General features: G+C 36.6%; 2 protein-coding genes across 3 annotated transcripts in view; both read left to right on the forward strand.

Annotated features, from left to right (window-relative positions):
* LOC127790414 (uncharacterized) overlaps positions 1 to 3,140 on the forward strand; it is a 4,208-nt gene extending 1,068 nt beyond the window's left edge. The window contains 1 exon segment of the mRNA XM_052319932.1: positions 2,550 to 3,140. Within this exon segment, the coding sequence (XP_052175892.1) occupies positions 2,550 to 2,939 (390 nt within the window). The 3' untranslated portion in view covers positions 2,940 to 3,140.
* A 15,633-nt stretch (positions 3,141 to 18,773) lies between these two features.
* On the forward strand, positions 18,774 to 23,700 carry LOC127790427 (uncharacterized). Of its 2 annotated transcripts, XM_052319945.1 has the most exons (4): positions 18,774 to 19,208; positions 19,316 to 20,075; positions 21,858 to 22,031; positions 22,324 to 23,700. In XM_052319945.1, the coding sequence occupies exons 1-4, from the start codon at positions 18,859 to 18,861 to the stop codon at positions 23,386 to 23,388; spliced, it is 2,349 nt and encodes a 782-aa protein (XP_052175905.1). In that variant the 5' UTR covers positions 18,774 to 18,858; the 3' UTR covers positions 23,389 to 23,700. The 2 variants fall into 2 exon arrangements, with proteins under 2 accessions (XP_052175905.1, XP_052175906.1); XM_052319946.1 differs by lacking the exon at positions 21,858 to 22,031 and having other exon boundaries at positions 18,776 to 19,208.
* Positions 23,701 to 25,415: the final 1,715 nt, after the last annotated feature.

Below are 25,415 nucleotides of genomic sequence, written 5' to 3' on the forward strand. Positions count from 1 at the left end.
CTATTTTCAACTTCTGAGCCTGAGAAATGAATGGAACAGAGGAAGTAGAAAACACGGCCGCCTTCCTTGCGTCGCCACTGGCTTCTGCAATCACTGGCGCTATTGTATACGTGGACAACGGCCTGAATGCGATGGGAGTTGGAGTCGATAGCCCAGTATTTGCAGATCTCGACATTCCTAAAGACAACTAGAAGTAGTGAGACAATTCAAGTACTATTCCGTATCAAGCGGCTTCTGTTCTGTTGTAACGTCATTAGCAAAAATAAGTAAATGTCCTTTCCCCCTCTTGTGTTTTAAATGACTCTTTTTATCATTGGAGGATAGATCGGTTGGGTGTTGTACTATTTTGAAGTGAGGATAAATTGCGTATTTTCGTAGCAATTGATTTTATTGCTGTGTTTATTGTATCATTTCCTGCGAGTTATTCATTACCAGATGCCACTAATGGTCTTCTAAAATTTTTATGGATTTTGGTAGATTTGGGGATCAATCCGAACTGAGGTTATTTAAGATAGTCTATTTGGATTTTTCTTTTTTTCTTTTTTTTGAGTTTGGGTCCCAATAAAACTAGACTTAGTTGGCATTGATTTGGGTCTATGGACAAGATCTCCTCAATTTTTTCATTTTATTTCAAAGGAGGGATTTTTTTAATTTTTTTTTTGGTATTTTTGGTATGTCAATTTGCTAATTATGTACAAATAAGTAGGACAATATGAATTTTTTATATACATTTTAGCTCCAAAAGAGCTGTATAATTTTGTTACTTACACATTTTGTAATATATAAAAATAATTGTTAGTATGGCTATGTAAGTATTGGCACCCACGGAGACCCAATTGCATGCTCAATTATATCCAATTTAGATTTGAGTTGATTGGTTTAATTCTAAATTTAAAATGATAAACTCATGATTGAGTTAAATTTGAGTTCATTTAAAACTCAAAATGAACTCTAATCAAGTTTAGTGATTGACACGTGAGACAAAAGAGAAGCCACACAAAGGAATCATGACAAATATATTTAGCACCTACTTTTCCTATCCAATAATTAATTAGCACCTGCTTAGCAAAAAAAAGTCCATATACAGGTAAAAAAATTTATTTTGAATATATCAAAAATTACTTGTTCTGTTTCGAGAAAAAGATAAAAGACTGTGAGATCTCGCATAAGCATAAGCATGAGCACTCTTTAGTCTTTGCATAAATTAAGGTAAGAAGTCCACTGTAAACCAAAGCAATACTTGAACATAAAAGGAGTGATAGAAACAAACAAGCGTTATAATAAAAATCAAATCAACAGACAACAGTGCTAAGCTGCAATTGTTTATGTTTTGTTTTGTTAAAATAATAAATAAAAATTTAAACCCCCCGAAAAAAAGGAGGAAAAACTCAAAAGACCCCTCCACTCTTCAAATTTTGAATTTTAAATTCTTTTAAACGGCTGATATTTCACCACCTCTTAACAAAACTCACTGCCTCATTCCCTGAATTGACGAAAATAGCCCCCACCCACAACCCACATTATCACTTACCCATGGCCGTAATTTAACGAGTTTAGAAGGGCATTTCTGTACCGGAAAATGCCAAACTCAACCCCAGCCAGCTAAAAGTAAAACCAGCGGAAGCTCCGTCGATCTCACCAGCAGCGACGGCGCGCCTTTCTTCTTCTTCTTCCTCATTCAAACGCCCAAGACTCAAAATCTACAATTTTCGCACTATAAATACCCATTGTTCCGGACAGGAATCCAAACACCCAATCCCCAATCACTTTCAAATCAAATCCATCGGATTATTGGTTTTCGGAGCGGGAATGATGAAGGCTTCAATCAAGTTCCGTGAAGACCAGAAGCCGCTGTTGCGAGCCAAAGTCCCTCTCAGCATTCTCGGCCTCCCCTTCCAGTCCGGCGTCGTTTCGGGGGAGTCCAAAGAACTGTCGTTGAATCTCGGCACGTTCTTCGACTCCGGCCCTTCTCTGAAGCTCGCCTACCGCCCCAACGATTCGTTGAATCCGTTCTCTCTCGTGTTCAAGACCGGGATTGGCCACTTCGGATCGCCGATTTCGAGCCCGATGACTATGAGCGCTGAGTTCAATTTGATCGGGAACCAAAACCCTAGCTTCTTCGTTCACTTCAAGCCTAAGTTCGGCGATTTCTGCATCAAGAAGTTCTCAGTCGTCCGAGTTCGTTAAGACTGTGAGGGCGAAGGCGAGCGGAGCGGTATCCGACGACGACGGATCGATTGAAGTGGTGGAGTCGCCGGCAGTGAAGAGCGGGCTGTTCTCCGACGAGAAAATTAGGGCTTTGCAGTCGGAGTCGTCGGCTGCGAGGCTGATTTGTGGATTATTGAGAGGTACAGAGGCGAGCGCCAAGACGACCTTTCCGGTGCTGAACCGCGCCGTGGTGAATCTCCGTTGGGGATTCAGATTCCCGGCGGAGGAGAGAAGAAGCGGTCCGGCGGCTGGGATTTTCGATCGACAAGCTCCCCCTCCTCGTGATGAACAAAATCAGCGTCGAACACGTGGCTGACGATCCCTCAAAGGATTCCTCTAAGGTGCGCCATCACGCAGCGTTAAATTCCCCTTATGTCGATGACGTGGCAAAGACTTGTTTGGCTGTGAAACATCAGTTGGAAGTTATCCAGGCGGAGAATGGGATGCTTAGGAAAGCCGTGGACGACCTGAGGTCGCAACTGCCCGTCGGAAAATTGCCCTTATGCGCCGCCGCAGAAGGCGGTGAGTCGGGCAAGTATAGAGAAGCCGAGAGAGGCGACCGGCGAAGCAATGGCAACAAAAAATCATCAGCATTGGATGGTCCTGGAGGAAGAGGATCGGAAGGCAACCTCAACAACGAGTTGAAAGCAGGAAAATGGCCACGCCGGAGCTTAAACTCCGCGGCGTCGCCGGATTTTGCAGCGGCTCTAGCCCCAGTGTGTATGGACTAGCATTTATGACGTCATGTCTTTATTTTTGGTTTATGGGTTATTGTCTTTCTCTTTTCATATAAAATGGATAAGGGTTAGTTTGGTCATGAATATCGATGTTTTGCTTTTTCTATTACATTTGTTTAGTTTGGGCTTGTAGGAAAATGCGGTAACAGTGTAAATTTTTCTTATATATATAAAAGGAAGGTTGGACTTTGGGCACATTTTTGCTTGAATAATTTAGATATATAATAAAGGCTATTAGCACGAAAAAATCAAATATTTTTTTTGTGTTTTTGTAATTTTATTTAAATATTTTAATTTTAGTAATAGACCCTCAATTTGGTCAATTGGTTACAATCTTAATCATGACCTGAATCTGATTTAAAAAACGTGTGTATTCGTTGACGTGGCATGTCATCTGTATTTTAAAATATTTTGAATGAATCCATATTGATACACGTGAAAAAAATTTAAAAAAATGTTATATATATACATAGAGAGAAGAAATAGGCGAAGGACAAGAACGAAGCAAGGGAAGGACGAGGATGGGTCGGATGGCAATGAAAGAGAATGACAATGGCTACGACAACGGTCGATCTAGAAGTTAGAAGCAACAATTGATCTAGGCTTCCTCTTACTCATAGCCACTTCTTACTCATGGTGACAATGATCGATTTAGGCTTCTTCCTGTTCACAGCCACCTCATAGAAAGCAACCAACGATCCTTTGTTCTTATCGGCTGATGATGTCCTTTGTCAGCTCTATTGAAGTCAACGATCAATCATCAAGTTTTCAGATTTTAGATCGCTTCTAGATCGGTCTTCATACTACCTCTAGCTTCTAGATCAGCCATCACTTCCAACTCAATGCCGTTGTCGATCATTGTCCCCGTCTCTGTCTCCATCCTCTGATTGCCTTTGTAAGCACCCCCGCCCGGATATCCCCAACCACCGGACTACCCGAACGGGAGCACCTACGGGAGGAGAAAAGTAATAAACACCAGACAAAGACCACCCCGGCATGCATACACAAAAAAAAAAATAAGAACAGCGGAAGCAAAGCTCAAGACATGCATGCACTATGGGTACCCGCTAACACAGCGGTCACAAGATAAATAATAATAAATACAAACTCCTGTGCCGACATACACAAGACTCGAGAAAACACCTGGCACAGTACGAAATAATAGAGTAAATTCTACTTAGACATCAGAGTGGATAGGGATTGACGAGACTGCCTGTACACCACACCGACTCTGCCGTTAAAGCTGACTCCCTTGCCGTGGCTCACGCCGCCACTACCTGGAATGATGGAAAGCAAGGTGAGTCGAGAGACTCAGCAAGCACAAGGAAGAAAAGGCATAAGGCTACTCAAAACCAGAAATCTCACCCCAGAATAAACCCCCAGGTACACACAAGCCATGAGACACTACAACACAACAGCTCAATAGCATAACAAATAAAAGCACATATCGGTCCTTGGGGCCACACAAGACACACGGCACCCAAGTCCCATACAAACCTGCCGCTGCCCTGAAAGGCAACAAATATCTGCAACAAACCTGCGCGCGCTGTCCCAGGCCGGTACTCCCGTCACCTGTATCCGTCGGTACTCCCGACAACCGAGCCATAGGCTCCCTCGGAACGGTACTCCCGTCCGAGAACTAAATACTATCAGTATCCATGCAATGCACATAGAAATGCAATGGCGTAGTGAGCATCAACGTGATACAAGGCGCCCATACATCCAGGCATCAGGCCATGCTCCGCCCACATAGTAAACCACACACGCCATGCATATGCCGCGCTGGATGCAACCTAACCAAGCTAGAATGTCCGTGTCCAAGCATACTCAATAAATGAATATCCCAACATGCATCCCATACCCATGTGCATACCAAATCATGAACAGTAATACAATGCATCTACTCATACAATAAATCACATACCGGCAGAGTTACTCAGCAATGCTCGGCACCGGTCAACGGCCAGTGACTAGGGGTGTCCACCCGACGGTCCACATCAGGGCCGTACCATAGTCTACCCCAACGTCACCAAACGGTTGACCCCTGCCCCACTGCTCAATAGCTCTAACCAAATCATAAATAAATCCGAGAAAAACTGTAAATAAAACCCGCACGACTAGGAACCTAGTTCCCTAACTGGGTTCAGCATCATTCCGAAAGGAATGGGGCGGTACAAACCCCCTTAGGCTCACAACGAATAAAATTATAGAAGCCTCAGATTTAATTTAAATTAAAACAAATGAATAATAGTTCAACCAATAAGGCAATGTGCCGAATTAAAGTAAGGGAGGTGATAAAATACAGGAAATCACGGGGTTTCTCACGGGAATTAAAGAATACGAGGAAAGGGATTGGAACTTGCCTGAAATTAGCTGATTCCGACCTCACTCGAGCTCCGATGCAAATTAAATCATTTCCTAGCAAATAACACAATCGGGACTCAAATTAATTAATTTTAATCGCGTAAAATTTATAATTTAAACGTAACATGCTTCTACAAATTTTTACCCATGTACCTGATCACTTCCCTTGTCGAAAAATCCCAAAATTCCTTTATTTTTTTCTTTATTTTCTTCCTCTTCTTCTTCTTCTTCTTCTTCTTCTTCTTCTTCTTCTTCTTCTTCTTCTTCCCTGCTTCACCCGCGCCTGCAACTCCATTTCTTCTTCTCCTTTCCTTTCATTCTTCTTCTTTTCTTCTTCATTTTCCTCTTCTTCCTTTCTTCTTCTTCTTCTTCTTCCCCGCGCTGCTGCCTCCTTCTTCTCCTCCCACGCATCCGGCCGCCTGCAACCACGCATGGCTGCGGCCGGCCTTCTCTGTCTGGCCCTCCGCTGGTCGCCGGGCCTGCCTCCGGCCATCACCGCGCGCCACCGCGCCGCCCCGACTGTCGCTGCTTCACGTCGCCATGGCCGCGACTTCTTCAAGCCGCGGCTGCTCCTCGTCGGCCATGGCAGCTTCCTAACCCATCAAGCTCACTGTTAGTTATATATATATTATCATAGCTTTACAAAACTAGCATATATATATATGCTCTTAAGTTTCTGCCGACTCCACTGCCTCAATCTCAATCCTCTTTAATAATATATTATGCTAACAATTAAATATTGATTCATATACTCATGTATATAGCATGCAATTGAAACCTTGGAGGCTAAGTCTCTATCCCATTTCACTCTCCCCAGACGTAATCATGGCCTCCTGCCAATTTTTGCTTTCAATTGTCTTTTCTCCCTCATCTCTTCCCAGCCGTTTGATTTTCACCTACTAGGGACACGCACACACATGCATTAATTGAGGTGGCAGCTCATGGAAATATCCTCATTTCCATTTCCCTTGATTTTTTCCACACACATAATATGTTTACTAAATTAATATAATAAGATATTAGCATAATAGGTATAAACTTAAATTAATATTTGCTATTAACACAGTATATCATCACATATACGCACATTAGCCACTTCACTTCAAGATTCCTTCACTTGCCTTATTTTATTATTATTATTTAAATTTATCCCATACAATATATTAATTATTATATTAATATCTTTATTTATTAACTAGTTCTAATAATTTAATTAAGTATCTTTAATCCCTTATTTTCTCAAAACTACCTAAATAAATATTTCCTCTTAAATTTTTGAATATTCATTAATGTCCTTAAACACTGATTTGAATAATTATTATTTATTTTCAAATTTGGGATATTACAATTCTCCCCTCCTTATAGAATTTCGTCCTCGAAATTCGCGCTCAATCTATGTCTTCAAAATACACTCACAATTCTCACGATATTACTTAGCATATTTTTCGAGACCTTCCATATCATTATTTTCCAGTTCTCCCAAGTCAAAGTCTACTACACATCCGGTTTGACTTAATATACTAGCACACTTCCCTAATCCATCACCTCAATAGGGCCACGATATGATCACTAATACCTTAACTAGCTTAAGAAATATCATCAATCATATTACTCAAAGCAACAAGGTTTTCCTATTATCATATCCTAGTCCCACTGCCTCTAAAGCTATCTCACGTTCTCATCACACTTCCGTTTGGTACTATCTCAACCACATATCAACCTAAATAAGAGCTCAAAATTTAGAGATATTCAATCTCAATGATAAACTGACTCGCAAGATCAGGCTCTATGCAAATGCAACTAATTCCAGATACAACCGATAGTGACAAGAATGGAACCATCATCTTGCATGACGAGAGGCTAGGTCTCGGTAATGTGATTGGGACCTGCCACGTACCTACGAAGCATAGGGACACGGAGACGATACCACATACTCAATCAAGGATTCAACAGCAATATCCTTTAGTCTGATTTTTTTTTTCAATTGATTCGTAATCAGGTACACTGCATTTTCTCGACAGTACTTTCTCCCACAATTTGCTGCGAATGCTCAGGATCCCATCAATAAATATTGGTAGCCATCTAATCAAGACTATCAAAGATTATACGCTCTCTACTCAACATATCTCGAGATCTAAAATGTCACCAGATCTCCCCTCCTTAAAGGAATTGGCACTCCTCAAAGACTCAATAGGCTACTAGAACATAAGCTTTAAAACCATTTTCCACCTCTGTAAAGCCTACTAGCTGAAAGCACCTCACCGTGTCAGTAACTATCTAATCTCCAAGGCATCTTATAAGTCTCATCAACCACGAAAAGTAACTGAAGTGGGTTAAGCATTCTTTTGGCTGCATAATACCATCTCATGTTTTTGCCGATGTACCACTTGACCAGCACCAAAGGAGTCTCATCTCCTCACTCGTCAATAACCGACCCTAGGGCATGTGGTCTGTGATTAGCACCGCACGTACTCATAGCAACTACTATCCTTGCAGCAAAACCAACAGTTACTTAACCCTATATCCAATTTCGGCCTTGGCCATACACCTGGGTATCTCCCACAACAATAATCTTAGAGGGGTCTTCTTATTCCTAATTCACTTTATCACAGATGCTCCACAGCGATCCAAAATGTCTACTATCATCTTTGCTTTACCCTATTTATTACAGAATCTCACAGCCTTAGTCTTTCGACACGCCAATCGCGGCGTCACCTGAACTCCGCTCCACCTGTGAGAACTAAACACCTATACCCTAGCCAGGTAGTAATGCCAAATCTCCAAACAGCATAACCACTGTAAAAGCCAAGTCCTCAATTCCATAATAGTCTTTCAGTGAATTCTCATCACAGATCTTTTTTTGGACTTTGTATTAGTGTTCCGAGTTATCCATCCAAAATCGATTAAAACTTAGGGTTGCTGCCCTAAACCTCCAAGGAAATGCAAACCCCTCAGAACCTCAATTTACCTCCATACCTCATCATATAACACATCTCTCGACTAAATAAGTACAGACAATTTAACTGTTACACACGAGCTACCGCACTACCCAACCTTCAGTTTCCCATCTCAGTACACCCTATACACATCTCGGTACTTACAGATCTACTAGTAACCATTGGACTCCTATAGCACATTTTCCACCATGTGGGACCTTCCCGTACCACTCCTGGCAAAATTCAATCATGAACCTCCAGATCACATTCTACCACGACATCATCTCTCATGAGATTAACACAAGCCTTAATAGGGCGTCGACAACACCTGGTGAGACCAAGGAACTTCAGACCTCTTTAAAAACACCTCAGAGTTAGCCCGACAAATCATCTGCTCGGGAGAGAAGACATTTATTCCTCAAGGCTACCCGGCTCAATTGCAGGGTCAATCCCTTGCTAAAACAACTCTTACCCAAACACTTAGGGCAGGCACAAGTCCTAAATAAATCTCATTTATACCACCTCACGGTCCCATCCTAACGTGCACTTATCACCCTTGCGCAAATATAAATTAAGACACCATCTTTCCCACGAATTAGCAACTCAACGTGACGCAACCAGACTCTATTCGATTCACACCAAAACTCCCCTAACTCTACCCGACAACCTTGGTGTACAGGAACTCGTCCCAAAAACTGACTCAACTACGCTCTGATACCAACATTGTAAGCACCCCCGCCCGGATATCCCCAACCACCCGGACTACCCGAACGGGAGCACCTACGGGAGGAGAAAAGTAATAAACACCAGACAAAGACCACCCCGGCATGCATACACAAAAAAAAAATAAGAACAGCGGAAGCAAAGCTCAAGACATGCATGCACTATGGGTACCCCGCTAACACAGCAGTCACAAGATAAATAAATAAATACAAACTCCTGTGCCGACATACACAAGACTCGAGAAAACACCTGGCACAGTACGAAATAATAGAGTAAATTCTACTTAGACATCAGAGTGGATAGGGATTGACGAGACTGCCTGTACACCACACCGACTCTGCCGTTAAAGCTGACTCCCTTGCCGTGGCTCACGCCGCCACTACCTGGAATGATGGAAAGCAAGGTGAGTCGAGAGACTCAGCAAGCACAAGGAAGAAAAGGCATAAGGCTACTCAAAACCAGAAATCTCACCCCAGAATAAACCCCCAGGTACACACAAGCCATGAGACACTACAACACAACAGCTCAATAGCATAACAAAATAAAAGCACATATCGGTCCTTGGGGCCCACACAAGACACACGGCACCCAAGTCCCATACCAACCTGCCGCTGCCCTGAAAGGCAACAAATATCTGCAACAAACCTGCGCGCGCTGTCCCAGGCCGGTACTCCCGTCACCTGTATCCGTCGGTACTCCCGACAACCGAGCCATAGGCTCCCTCGGAACGGTACTCCCGTCCGAGAACTAAATACTATCAGTATCCATGCAATGCACATAGAAATGCAATGGCGTAGTGAGCATCAACGTGATACAAGGCGCCCATATATCCAGGCATCAGGCCATGCTCCGCCCACATAGTAAACCACACGCCATGCATATGCCGCGCTGGATGCAACCTAACCAAGCTAGAATGTCCGTGTCCAAGCATACTCAATAAATGAATATCCCAACATGCATCCCATACCCATGTGCATACCAAATCATGAACAGTAATACAATGCATCTACTCATACAATAAATCACATACCGGCAGAGTTACTCAGCAATGCTCGGCACCGGTCAACGGCCAGTGACTAGGGGTGTCCACCCGACGGTCCACATCAGGGCCGTACCATAGTCTACCCCAACGTCACCAAACGGTTGACCCCTGCCCCACTGCTCAATAGCTCTAACCAAATCATAAATAAATCCGAGAAAAACTGTAATAAAAACCGCACGACTAGGAACCTAGTTCCCTAACTGGGTTCAGCATCATTCCGAAAGGAATGGGGGCGGTACAAACCCCCTTAGGCTCACAACGAATAAAATTATAGAAGCCTCAGATTTAATTTAAATTAAAACAAATGAATAATAGTTCAACCAATAAGGCAATGTGCCGAATTAAAGTAAGGGAGGTGATAAAATACAGGAAATCACGGGGTTTCTCACGGGAATTAAAGAATACGAGGAAAGGGATTGGAACTTGCCTGAAATTAGCTGATTCCGACCTCACTCGAGCTCCCGATGCAAATTAAATCATTTCCTAGCAAATAACACAATCGGGACTCAAATTAATTAATTTTAATCGCGTAAAATTTATAATTTAAACGTAACATGCTTCGACAAATTTTTACCCATGTACTTGATCACTTCCCTTGTCGAAAAATCCCAAAATTCCTTTATTTTTTTCTTTATTTTCTTCCTCCTCTTCTTCTTCTTCTTCTTCTTCTTCTTCTTCTTCTTCTTCACCCGTGCCTGCAACTCCATTTCTTCTTCTCCTTTCCTTTCATTCTTCTTCTTTTCTTCTTCATTTTCCTCTTCTTCCTTTCTTCTTCTTCTTCTTCTTCCCCGCGCTGCTACCTCCTTCTTCTCCTCCCACGCATCCGGCCGCCTGCAACCACGCATGGCTGCGGCCGGCCTTCTCTGTCCGGCCCTCCGCTGGTCGCCGGGCCTGCCTCCGGCCATCACCGAGCGCCACCCGCGCCGCCCCGACTGCCGCTGCTTCACGTCGCCATGGCCGCGACTTCTTCAAGCCGCGGCTGCTCCTCGTCGGCCATGGCAGCTTCCTAACCCATCAAGCTCACTGTTAGTTATATATATATATATATATATCATAGCTTTGCAAAACTAGCATATATATATATATATGCTCTTAAGTTTCTGCCGACTCCACTGCCTCAATCTCAATCCTCTTTAATAATATATTATGCTAACAATTAAATATTGATTCATATAGTCATGTATATAGCATGCAATTGAAACCTTGGAGGCTAAGTCTCTATCCCATTTCACTCTCCCCAGACGTAATCATGGCCTCCTGCCAATTTTTTGCTTTCAATTGTCTTTTCTCCCTCATCTCTTCCCAGCCGTTTGATTTTCACCTACTAGGGACACGCACACACATGCATTAATTGAGGTGGCAGCTCATGGAAATATCCTCATTTCCATTTCCCTTGATTTTTTCCACACACATAATATGTTTACTAAATTAATATAATAAGATATTAGCATAATAGGTATAAACTTAAATTAATATTTGCTATTAACACAGTATATCATCACATATACGCATAATTAGCCACTTCACTTCAAGATTCCTTCACTTGCCTTATTTTATTATTATTATTTAAATTTATCCCATACAATATATTAATTATTATATTAATATCTTTATTTATTAACTAGTTCTAATAATTTAATTAAGTATCTTTAATCCCTTATTTTCTCAAAACTACCTAAATAAATATTTCCTCTTAAATTTTTGAATATTCATTAATGTCCTTAAACACTGATTTGAATAATTATTATTTATTTTCAAATTTGGGATATTACAGCCTTTCTTCTCTTTATATATATATATATATATATATATATAAAAGTAGCGTGCCACGTCAACAAGTGCACACATCTCTTGAATCGAATTTGAGTTGTGGCTAAAATTATAATCAATTGACCAAATCGGACGTTATTGCCAAAACTAAAACGTTTAGATAAAATTGTAAAAAAGTGAAAAGGTTTAATTTTTTTACGCTGTTAGCTCTAAAAATAAAAGAATAAATAAGCTAATTAAGAAGCTTCTTATAAGATAATGACATCATTAAATGATTTTAAGAGATATTGATGCAACCATATATATATTCAAATTGGAAACTGACATCTTAAACATGATTTTTTGTGTAGTCAGCTATTGAATTGTTGTAAGAGACATTGATGCAACCATATACATTCAAATTGGAAAGTGACATCTTAAACATGATTTTCTGTGTAGGATTAGCTACTGATTGGTTGTACTTTCTTTTATGTCGATATTTGTACTCATACCATATTATATTTAGTCTATTATTGGATAAGGTATATTCTACTCCATCAATATAATTTATTAATTTTTTTCTTCAAATATTTAATTAAAATTTGACAAAAATGATCATTCTTAATAAGAAATTGAAGATAGTCAAGATGGGTCCAAATTGAACTTGTTAATTTCAAGGTATAATTATTATTTTGATAATAACAAAAATAAAATATAAACTCGACACTAAATACTTTAATAATAACAAAAATTGTAATTTATTTTTACATAAAATATAAAAGTTTTTGTTTTAGTATTTTTATCAAAAGTTTAAAACATTTTTGAATCAACCTAAGGAGTTCAATTGACCAACCATAGCTAGAATGTTAGGTCCAAGCTTGGTGGACCCAAGATATTACTTTGGTTGATTTAAGTTAAATAGAATGATAGGTTCCCGTATTGTACAAATTTGATCAAGTACTATGTTTAGTCAATCGAAGAACACTAGAAAAGTTTAAGTTATTTCGAACACCAAATTTAGTTAATCTACGTTAAGGGTTGAGTCAATTGAAGTGCATCGATCGAGACACTTCAATTGTCTCCTGGATCTTATATTTTTATTTTGTGTCAAATAATTAATTCTTGTTAGTGAAACATATAAGATATATCTTATATTAAATTATACCCTCATAATATATATATACTTGATCTTGATGAAATTAAGTCAAAAGCATCTTTTTCCTTTTTCGCTAGGCATATAATAAGGCATTCAATGAAAAAGTAACATAGCACTGATCTTCAAATTGTATCCATTGTCTTCTCCCTTACTATTTGATCATATTATTCTCCTATCTTTAAACCATAACTTTTCTAATGATTTTATAGAGAGAAAATTGAATCATGCGATCACATATTATATTTTCGTTGTTTTTACAACTTAATTTACTTATAAATTAATACTCTACCTCTTGATCTCCATTAAATAAATGAGTTAATCTTGCATGTAAAAAAAAAAAAAAAATATTAGAGAAACTAAGGCCATATTTTCTTTATTGTTTTCAGTTTTATAAAACAGTAAAAAAGTGTTTATTTTTATCCAATATGGAGAGTACAAATGGGTAAAGAAATACCCACACACACAGATAAATGGGTAGAAGGTGTATTCTTGATCAATATGTATTAACTAATATATATATGATGATTTGGAAAAATGCATCATCAATGCCTTTTAAGTTGTTGGAGAATGCTGGACTGATCAAAACGAATGTGACTTTTTATTAAACTTGCAAAATAAGAAGTTATGGAGGTGGTGACTCTCTTTAACACTCAAATCAAAATAGGTGAGACAGTCATGGGATAAAGTATATGATGCTATAAATGTAAAAGAAGAAGAGATGCTATTAATGTTTATAAGCTTAGCTTGGGTTCTCTCCAAATGGGTTGGATTGACGCCTTAACTTGGGCCTTTTCTCCCATTAGGTTGGGTCTATGCTTTAATTTTGAGTCCTCTACAATGGGTTGATTTCGGCTCTTACTATTTCGATAACGTTATCAAATGAATATATTTATATTTTATTATGTTAGTGTATTATAAATATAAAGGTAACCCACTTAACCAAAAGAAACAAAAAAGTGATAATGCTCATGCCATGCATGGGAATTTTTAATTGATTTTTTTACTATTTAATTTTATAAAATTATATAAATTTTAATTAATATATATTTTCAAAATTAATTAATTATCTATGCACTAATCAACAAAATATTTTGAAAATTTTACCTAGTTATACATATAATTTATTAACAAAATCATAAAAAATATTAATATTAAGGAAAGATTCTAAATTAAGATTTTTAAAAATGAGAAAATTTAGAAAAATTAACAAAGAGAAATTATTTCTGTTTACCATCCTGGGATGAAAAATTCAAATTTTAATTTTTTACTTTTTTAAAACAAACAAAGCATACAAATATGACAACTAATTATAAATGAAAAATGCATTTTTTTTAAATATGATAAAAATAAATTATAATTTATCAAAAAAATCAAAAGATAACATGACCCAGTTTTAAATTCAAAAGCAAAAAAAAAAAAAAAAAAATTTGAGAACATGACTCAAAAATTATTTTATTTTTCTGTTCTTGTCTTGAAAAGTCCAATATATTTTTTTGCATAATTTTGAAATATGGATATGCTTTCTTATTTCAAAATTTGTAGGAATATAGATGCCAAATAAACATTCTTTTCAATATATAAAATAACATTTTTAATCAATAATATACAATAAATAATTGAATAATACAATAAAAAATGTTTATAATACCCATATATAAAAAACTCTTTGGTCAAAAAAATACGAAGATGGGATGATTTTAATTTCAAATTAAGTTCTTGTTTGTATTTTATGTTTATTATAATATGTAATAATAATAATAATAATTGTATAATAAAATTAAAAAATAGATATAGAGAAAATAGATTGAACATGGGATAATTCTAATTTTAAGTTAATTGTAATATATAATAATACTAAAAAATTGTATAGTGAAATAGAAAAAAAGTTAGATATATATACAATTTGAATATGGGATAATTTCAATTTTAAATTAATTTCTTGTTTGTGTTTTAAATTTATTCTAATATATAATAATTGTATAATAAAATAGTATAAAAGTTAGTGTTGATCTTGAATAGTTTAATTTTGATAATAACAAAAGTAGTTTACAACACAAAAAATAAAATACACAATGCTAAGTTATGTCTTAAACAATTTTAAAAAATTCAAAGAACTAAATTGTGATATTCGAATGTTGATGATAATTCAAACATCTAAAGAAGAGCAACCGGACGTCTAAATCAATTCTAAAAATATTATCTTATTTGAATTGTCGTACAAAATGTCTGAAACTCATACTCATATGTCCAAATTTTATTCAAAATACAACTAATCTCAAAATCTTTATTCAAACATCTAAATAAGAAGATACAAGAGTTCAAAACACTTCCAATATGTGTCTCTAAGTAAAGACTTTATACAAACGATTGAGATTCATGTTACAAAAGTCTAAAACATTTCCAAAATGCATCCTAATTCCTAAGGTTTCGTGCAGAAAATCAATGGGTATAAATGTCTAAAGATTAACTAGTAAGTATTTTTTGTTTCTAAAGTTTGTTTAGATTTTTATACCAAATTTGTTAAAACCTTTGAAACATCTTATAGACATCTGAAAAGGTACCCTTAGATGTTTAAATATTGTCACGAGAATTACAAATTCATTCAAGAACAACCATTTTATAGATATTTGAACCAAATATCTACATCTAATCTTTAAATATTTTTTCATTCTTACTTATTATTTTGTCTTATATCTTAAAGTTTCAAAAAGTAAAAAGCTTGTAAGCATTTCCTAGTTTTGTTATTTTAGATTTTGTGTCATTTTTGCTAATTTATGTAACAATTATTATCTTAATCTATGTTGACTTGAGAGTTTTTATTTTCTAAAGATAATATTACATTTAAATATTATTTTTACAGGATTTATCTTAACTTTATTCATTACATCTGATGGCTTATAATATAAAGGAGTACTTACTAAAGATGTCCAACCACCATCACTTTTGTCTCTACTAACTAGTTGAAGAAATTGTATAGAAGAAACCTTCATTTTTGTTCAAACCAAAACATAGAAAATTTGAGAATAGAAGTGAACTATTGTGTTGAAGCAAAGAGGAGTGTTGAAGGTTGAATATTTATGGTTGAGTTCATTTAGCATCATTATTGTCAAATTAATGCTTTGTAAGTTTTCTATTAAGATTTTTGTGAGATTTAAATTATTTGCATCAAGAGGTTGTTTTCTTTGTAAGATTGTAATTAATATTTATTAGCTTTTGTATAAAGATTAGGGTTATAATGGAAGTTACTAGTTTATGAACAAAGGTTAGAGATTGTTTTTCATTTAAACATTTTAAGAGGCATCTTCAGATAATCGTCCTTGCGCGGCTCCTGATATTCGTACCCTCAATTACGTCATATCTTGAAGAGAGAGAAAGAAGACCCTTATAACCGAATTTCTATAAAACTTGTATTTTTATGATATTATTTATTACTTGCATATCTTGAAAAAAAAATATCATATCTCAAATTATCACCAACTGACTTTTACTAAGGACATTCAATTTTTCATAAATCCAATTCACACTACTCTTGAAACATTTTTGGGCATCCATTAGATATAGAAAGAATAATAAAAAAAAAAATCCCTTTTATCCATGATTGTGGATGAGTGGGGATTATTTAAATTGTGAGTAAGGGGGGTTGTTTAAATTAAAAAAAAATGTTATTTTTTATTTTTATTAAAATTAAAAAATTATCCATGTTAAAAACTATCATTTTTTATTCATTTACTAGTCTTAAAACAACATTGGTTAGTTTTGAATTTCAAAATTAATTTTGTATTTTATTTTTATGTTTATGTTTATTTTAACATATTTAAAAATAAAATAAAAATTGTCAAATTATTTTTTATTTGTATTTAAAATTTATTCTAATATCTAATAACAATAAATAATTTTATAATACAATAGAAAAAAAAAAATCTCACTGGTGGAGACATTAAAATGAGCCTTTTTGAACATTTAAAAACTATTTTGAAATATATCAAAAGGATTATTTTGGACATATTTAAGATACAAAAGGCCCACCGGTCTATTATAAAAACTAAAGAGGACTTCACTACATCACAAATAGTATTTACTTCTATCATATATATGGTGATAATGGTTACCTAATTGAATTAATGAATCTATATGGAATTCTAATTTCATTCAACCAAACATATATTCAATTATTTTTTTTTATCTTCCCTATTTTTCAAAAGTTATAAAATATCCTTAGATAAAAAAATAAAACAATATTTTATTAACTCACAAATAAAGGAAAAATTTTTTTTTTTAACACCCAAAATAATATTTTACTAACATCCAAAAAATAAAAATAATATTTGGTTATTTTCAGACTAAGGGTACTTTTGTCACAAAGGTTTTATTTTTATTTTTATTTTTATTCTATTCGATATAAATTTTAACATACCAAACATAGCAATAGAATTCTAATTGATGATTCAATTACTGACTGTAACAAATATAACAATAGAGCCAATGATTCCATTCCTATTCTCATCCCCATTCCCTTTATTGCTATTATAGCAAATAAAGCAGGCAGACCCAATACAGTTTTTTTATCTTTTTTCAAAGACCCCACTCCATCAATTAAGTTATTATTGAGGATATATTTTCATAGTAGTAGTAATTGAGGGGGCTCACTTATCCAAAAATAAGAGTCAAGAGGAGAGCTTTCATTCAATTCTTACAATTTTACTTTCAATATTTTATAAATTTTAAATTTAACATAAAAATAACCCCATTTGAATTTTGAAGAGTCTTTATGAAAAAAGTAAATTTAGAACAACGTACCCCCCCCCCCCCCCCCCCTGAATACTGAAAATAAATTACATCAAATAAAACACAAATTATTATTATTATTATTATATGCTTTAAAGGGAGCAGAAGCTCCTGTTGTTGCTTGCTTGGTGGTGGCCGAAAGCATGACGCTGACACTATATTCTAAAATTGGACCAAGTCACAAAATCAACTATTTTCAAGTTGCCACGACAATTAAGCCGTTTTTCACGATCTGACGGCCTACCCTTAACTAAACATCAATTCGAATTTTGAATCCAATACTATTATGGTCTTCTTCTTGTTTTGTTTCACACTAGTAGATAATTATAATGCATGCTATCCCTTCAATATTATGCATATGTTTTTTGCAAAAAAAAATTACGAAAAAAGTATCCGTACATACGCACGAATAGCCAACAGCCAACAGCCAATAGCCAATAGGATTAGGATTCAAAGCAGTTCAATAAACTTCTTCTTAAAAGCTGCTTGCGGTTGCGGGGGGATTTAGAACTCTACTCATTTTTATTTATTTAGTTTAATAAATATATTTTGATTTAATTTTTATATCTTGTGACTCAGAGCATTTAATTTGTTTTAAGTGCTAAATTTTAGGTTTTAATTTATTTATTTAAAATTTTAAATAAGTCTGAGTCTTTAAAATTTTAACTTTTCAACAAATCATGAAGTCGTATTAATTTTTCATGTTATTAGAGAGAAAACATATATATATATATATTCACGTGGGTTTTCAACTCTGGGCTTGTACCCAGAGTTCAGAGCGGGCCTACCCTTCAGATGGGTCGCCGTTTCGGGTTTTCTCAGTCTTGGACCCTTTAGTTCAGGTTTCTATCTACACTAGATTGCAATTTCCTACCCGGAGGGCCACGGCAGTTTCGTCATTGCATAGAAAAGTATCGTTGCAAATTTAAAAAAAAAAAAAAAAAAAGAAGTAAGCATTGTAACCTAACCAAGGGTATTTTAGTAAAAGCGAAGCTCAACAGGGAGCCGTCGTCAACACTGGGTTACGTGGTCGCGATCGGTAGCCTTATAACCAAGCCGAGCCGAACGTACACAGAGAGACGATAAACGAAGCCCTAAATATGGAGGAAATGCATATAACAACTTAAAAACTTAAAACTCGATACCCCCCCCCTTTTCATGGCCAAAACGGACGAAACGACAGTGGTGAATAGAGAACCGGAGACGCCTTGGGGGACGTGGGAGGAGCTCCTCCTCGCCTGCGCCGTCCACCGCTACGGTACCAACAGTTGGGACTCCGTCGCCGGCGAGGTTCAGCGGCGGAGCTCCGCCTCCGCTGTCCTCAGCCCCGACCACTGTAAAAAGAAATATCAGGATCTTAAGCGCCGATTCTCCCACCAGAACGGCACCGTATCACCGCGTGACGGTGATGACAACAAGGCCGACGCCGTCCCCTGGCTCGACGAGTTGAGAAAGCTCCGAGTCGCCGAGCTCAGACGCGAACTTGAGCGCTGCGATCTCTCCATCGTGTAAAGCCTCCAATCGCCGGCCCTACATACATCTGTAAAATCTATATGTGCCTATCTCGATGTCTATATGTATATGAACGTTTCGATTTGGATGTGTTTGTTGCCAGATCTCTGCAACTGAAGGTGAAGAGATTGAACGAGGAACGAGAAGAGAGTCTGAGGAAAGGCGACAACGGCGGAGAGAAGTCAGATCTGGACAAAAATGTGCACAGAAAAAGAGATGAGGAAGAGAAAAGAGAACAACGCGGTGAGCCTGATAAATTGTCCCCGAGATCAGTTGCCGGAGATCCGGTCGCCGGCAACGAATCCAACCGAGAGAACCAGTCCGTGAGCGAGTCCAACTCGACAGATCCGAAGGGCGAGACCTATAAAACCGGAGACGATGGCAAAGAACCGGAACCTATTCGGACCGGAGAACGAAAGCCGGAAGCTCAGGACCTCGCCGGCGGTTCAACAAAACCGGTCGGCGAGAATTCGTGTAACGGTAGCTCGGATAGTATAGAGAAGATGCCGGTCCGGGAGTCAGTGAAGGCTGAACCGGACCGGGGAGCAAGGGACTCGGCCGAGTTGTGGGAATCGGTGGCCGAGTTGTGGGAATCGGTGGCCGAGTCGAAGGATGGTCATGCCGGCGATGAGGCCACGGCGAAGGAAAGTAGTGACGTGCAGAGCTCGGCGAGCAAATCGAGAAAGGAAGGAGTGTCCGATAAGCTGCGCTCCGGCTGCATCAGCGGTGATGAACCCGAAAACGATGATCAATCTCCCGCCATGAAAGTGATCTCCGTTAAATCGCAACCGTTAGTTGATATCCTTGAGATTGTCCGGTCTCACAGGCTTGGCTCGGTTTTTGAGCGCCGGCTCGAGAGCCAGGTAAATGGATTACTAGTATTCTATTCGGTTATTTAATTGTTAAATTGCTAGCTTTTAGAAGTACAATAAAAAAAATTTAAGTATTTCTAAAATTTCCAATGGCGCAACTATAACCGCGCTTATGTAATTGATTTGTTTTTTCTTGGGTCTGGTTAAAATAATAAATTCTTTTGATTCTCCGACTTTGCTATTACAATTTGAATACATTAAATTATCACATTTATATATATATATATTTATATATAATAATATTCTTATTCTCCGGCAGACATGATCGGATGTTGAGTATTTACGTAACTACCCCACTTAATGATATTAATATTTGAGATTTTAGTTGGGTGTTATATATTACCAAATTTGGTATAAAATAAAAATTGGTTAGCTTAGGTACTAAAATCTCTTTTGATATAATTAAATTATGCCCCACCTGAGTTGTGTTTGTGGAGGGCTAGTTGTCAAATTGAATAGAAGGGTAAGTAGCTGCCAAATCAATAGCCTCTCACTTTGTGCAGCTGATTAGAAAGTTAATATTTATATTTCCTTTATGGTTGGACTTGTGCGGTAAGTTTATATGTTAAAACCATCGATTTTTTTTTTTTTACTTTTTTTTTTTTTGGCGGAAACCACGTGTAATTTGACCAACGAGGGCTTACGTTTTCAGGCTTAGAACTGGATATTACTTTGCTGCCCCAGCCAACTCTTTGATGTTACTACGCTTCTAGGGTTGTTCGAGTATTTTCCATTGATGGCGGCTGGGTCCCTTTGCTTGTGTGTTCCTTAGCTGGTGAATTAATTGACACATACTCTCGGACCATGTAGTTATGGCCACCGGTGATAGCCTTTTTGTTGCTGTTTTTGACATTTCAGGGCTGTGGGAACCACACCCGCATTCTCTTGTCCGCTATTGATTTCTATACAAAGTATCTCTTATTAAGTTTACGACTTCTGGGAGATTATTTGATTTACTCAACACCATATGTAACCTTCTAAACCAGATGATAAAAAAAATGCATATGACCTAATTAATAATTAATTAATCAAATGAACTTCTGCCATTATTATTGCTACCTAGGTCCTATTTATTCTCTTCCTATGATCCTCTTGAGTCTTGAGTATGTTTGTATTGCCAATAAGCTCTGCCTTCTCTCCTTTTCTTTCCTCTTGTTCGGCACCACTCATTGCCTCTTCTTTGCTTGCTTGATCTATCCTCATCTATTTTCTTTTCAAAACCTGCATATTTTGGGCTGTGTTTGGTGTTAGATAGCTCTCAAAGTCAAAGAAAATGAAGATTGGTGAACTTATTTGGTAAGGATAGTTTGATAAAAAAAAAATGTTTCTCAGTAATATTGTGATTAAGTATAAACATAAAGGTAGGAGATCCAATCCCATCGACATTGTTCCATATTGTCTACACATAGGCATATCCCTAATAGAATTAGAGATAGAATAAGTGCTACAGCCAGATAAACAGAGTCATTAGTGCAACTGACCAGTTATCCGGAGTAAGAGCATTGAGAAGGGTTTTCAGTTTTAACTTTTATTTGTGTAAAAACTGTTATCTCGCTTGAGTTATTGGATTATTCCATTGCTGTATCCTGAATGTAGTATTCAGTCCGAACCATGTTCTCAATTCTCTGTGTTCTGTTTCTCTTGATTTCAGTTCCGTGGTGTGTGTGATCTAATTATGGCATTTGGCTGCATCACAATGGTTATACCCCCTGCACTTAAAAGCCTGCCCCCCCCCCCTGATGAGCCCACCCAACCTGTTTTCTTGTGGTCCAGGTAGCTAGCAGGTGTTGGTTGCAGCTCCTTTGGACTTATATCAATCATTCATTCCTGTTCCAAAATGTTGGAGAGTACAGGGGGAAGAAGGATGAAGAAAAAAAATTAAAAAAAAAAAAACTCAGGAATCAGTGTGGTCAGGGTGCTAGTTATTGCCTAACTTCTCATCTGAAGGTGTGCATTTGATATGAACAAGACTATGGTGCTGAATATTTCATCTTTCCATGTGCTAGGATGATCTTTTTATATGCATTAAGATTTCTAGTTGAGTGGATAATGTTTGCGTAATTTATCTGGCTTCAAATGTGCACTTTGGATAGCTTTCACAGTTTAAATATTACAGGTAGGCAAGCATAAATTACAGCTAATTGTTAATTGGTTAGCAAACCATTTTGTTGTCGACAGAATTTTAGGGCATTTGATTAAAATTAAAGTCACTTGATATATTTCCTTCTGAACCTTGCAGGAAACGCCAGAGTACAAGAACTTGATTCGACAACATATGGATCTTGAAACTATCCGAATGAGGATTGAGGAAGGTTGCTACTCAGGTTGCAACAAGAAGTTCTTTCGTGATATGCTGCTGCTCTTCAACAATGCAATCATTTTCTTTGGCAAAAAGTCCCGAGAATCTGTTGCAGCTATTGAGCTTCGACAACTTATTTCCAAAGAGATGATCCAGAGGACACCCAAGTTGGAATTGTCAGCTGGAGAACAAACTTCATTGCCACCTTTACCCCTTTCCTCAAAGCCAGACCCTGAACCAAGTGATTCCTTACTACTGAAGCCAAAGATTTCCAATCCGATTATAGTTTGCCGGAAGCGCAGTTCAATTGCTAAAGCATCGGGATCATCATTGGGAGCAGCAGATAGAAAGAGGGAACAAAAAGCAGCATTGCTTGAAGAGAAACCGATTTTAGATTGGAAGCAACCTAGTAAAACCTCGAAGAACACAGAAGAAAATAGAGTCACAAAGAAAAGAACTAGAGACAGATTTGCTTCAGGTCCGGGAAGCTCAAAGAAAAATGGGGGCAAGAATCAGGCCAATCCCGAAAAGAATTCAGAAAATGTTTCCAGTCAAAACCAAGGGAAGGGCGGGTCTTCAACCGAGCGTTCAGAGGCAAAAAGTGAGAGGAACACCACCACTGTGGCAGGTGCAAAGAAAAGAAGTGCGGCTAACTTCTTGAACAGAATGAAGCGAGGCTCGTCCACAAACAACGGATCTTTGCTCGATACATTAAAGACCTCGGCTATTAGTTCCAACAATAGCAGAGGAGGAGGAGCCGGTGATCAGAAGGCTAGCAGCAATGGCAAGGGTAACGGGAAGAAAGAGCAGGCTTCTAGGAGGGCTGCCGGGGGCAGGCAAGTGAAGGAACAAGAAAGCCCGGCAAAGCGAAGTGTTGGTCGGCCGCCAAAGAGGGCTGCAGCTCCACCTCACCCGCAGCCTGGAGTTGCAGGGAAACGAGGTAGGGAAGGCGGTGATGCCGAGACTTCAGCTTCCAGACAGCCAAAGAAGAGATCAAGGAAGTGAAGGTGGTGGGCTGTATTTGTACATTACACTGTATGGGGCGAATTGTCTTTTGTACTGATAGGTTTTTTATTTTTGTTTTCTATCCCCCTTTTTATACTTTGAAGTTTGAGATGTATCTTGCTAATTTAATTGTAGCTGCAGCCTCTTGTCTTTCTCTGAAGTCCAAAGCCAAAGGAGAAATTGCAAACATAACATGCTCATGGCAAAAAGTAAAAAGTCTCTGTATCTGAATTAGTTTAGTTGTAGGGGTTTTATGTTTCTTTTCATTGATTTGATTATCTGAATTTCAATAACTTTACTGTTTTTTTAGTACTTATTTTGGTTTTGTTTCACTAATTTAATAATAAAGAAAGAAAATGGGGTGTAGCCATTTGGTAGGCCTTTCATTTTTAGTTTTCAGTTATAAGACCAAAGAAAAATATGTTTTGATAAAATGCTCAAACACCTTTTAGATTTTCATTTTTCATAAAAGCTAAAATCCCTAAATCAAAAACAAAAATAGCTTTGAAAAAGCAACTGTAACCGGAAGGTGTGTTTAATAGTATGAAAAGTCCATGAAAAATGTCTCATCTAAAGAATTGAATTTCATCTTTGTTGTTTGATACATTACTTTTTCCGTGGAATTTAATTCCATAGTACAACTATTAAAACATATTTTGACATCTTTTTCATGAAAAATTTCATCTAGGGGAGGTGTTTTTTATTTTCCATGCAAGTTAAAAAATATTTTATTTTCTAACTAAATGTTATAAATTTTGATTGCATTACCTAGAATTTAATTTTAGGTAATATTGTCTAGAAAACAAAAACCACCCCATCCCCTTAGAAAATGAATTCCATGAAAAGAAACTTTAAATGCTTGTACCATACATATTTTTTCATAGAAAAATTAAAGGTGTGTTTGATTGCATTATCTAGAATTTAATTCTAGATAATATTGTCTAGAAAACAAAAATCACCCCCACCCAAGAAAATGAATTCCATGGAAAGAAGTTTTAAATAATTGTACCATATATATTTTTTCACAAAAAAGTTAAGAGTTTGATTGTTTTTTATAGAAAATATGTAATAATTACATATTTTCCATGGTAAATACGTACAATCAAACACACTCTAAGAGTGTTTGATTGTTTTCCATAGAAAATGTATAATAATTACATATTTTTCATGATAAATGTGTGTAATCAAACACTCTAAAGGTGTGTTTGATTGCATTACCTAGAATTTAATTCTACGTAATATTGCCTAGAAAACAAAAACTATCTCACCCCCTTGGTAAATGAATTCTATGAAAAAAAAATTTAAATGGTTATACCATGCATATTTTTCTATGAAAGAATTAAGAGTGTTTGATTATTTTCTATATAAAATATGTAATAATTACATATTTTTCAAGAAAAATGTGTACAATCAAATACACTCTAAGTGTTAATAGTTACTCATAAATTTGGTGTTTTAGGTAGAAGTCGTGTTTTTATGCTTTAGATTTTTGAATATGAATGATGGGGGCTACGTTGTTTGTTTTGATACTATCTACCAAGAGAACAATATTTACATAATACTGGGGGTGGTTTAAATGAAAGCTAACTTTGAAGAGATGAGACTTGGAAATTGTAATTGTAATTTTTATTTTTCTGTAAATTTTAATGTAATGGTAAAGTTATTTTTAAACTTATTCTAATTTATAGGTTATGAGTTTAATTAAAGAAATAATATTTTTATTGTTGCATGTTTTAGTTTTTTGTAAAATCTATAAAAGATATTTTAGAAATTATTTTATTGAACTTTTAAATATCAAAATTATATATATATATATATATATGATAATGCTAACACTAAGAGCAATGTTTAAGATACAATAAATGTACATGATTTAAGAAATAAGGTGTCATTGTTGCAATAAATGCACACGATCTAATAAATACGATATATTTATTATTAATTAATAAAATTATTTAAAAACTAAAAATAATATGTAATAAATGCATATTATCTAAAAAATAAGGGGCAACAATCCCACCCCAAAA

The sequence above is a fragment of the Diospyros lotus genome, chromosome 14, assembly GCF_014633365.1.
Source record: "Diospyros lotus cultivar Yz01 chromosome 14, ASM1463336v1, whole genome shotgun sequence".
NCBI lineage: Eukaryota > Viridiplantae > Streptophyta > Magnoliopsida > Ericales > Ebenaceae > Diospyros > Diospyros lotus.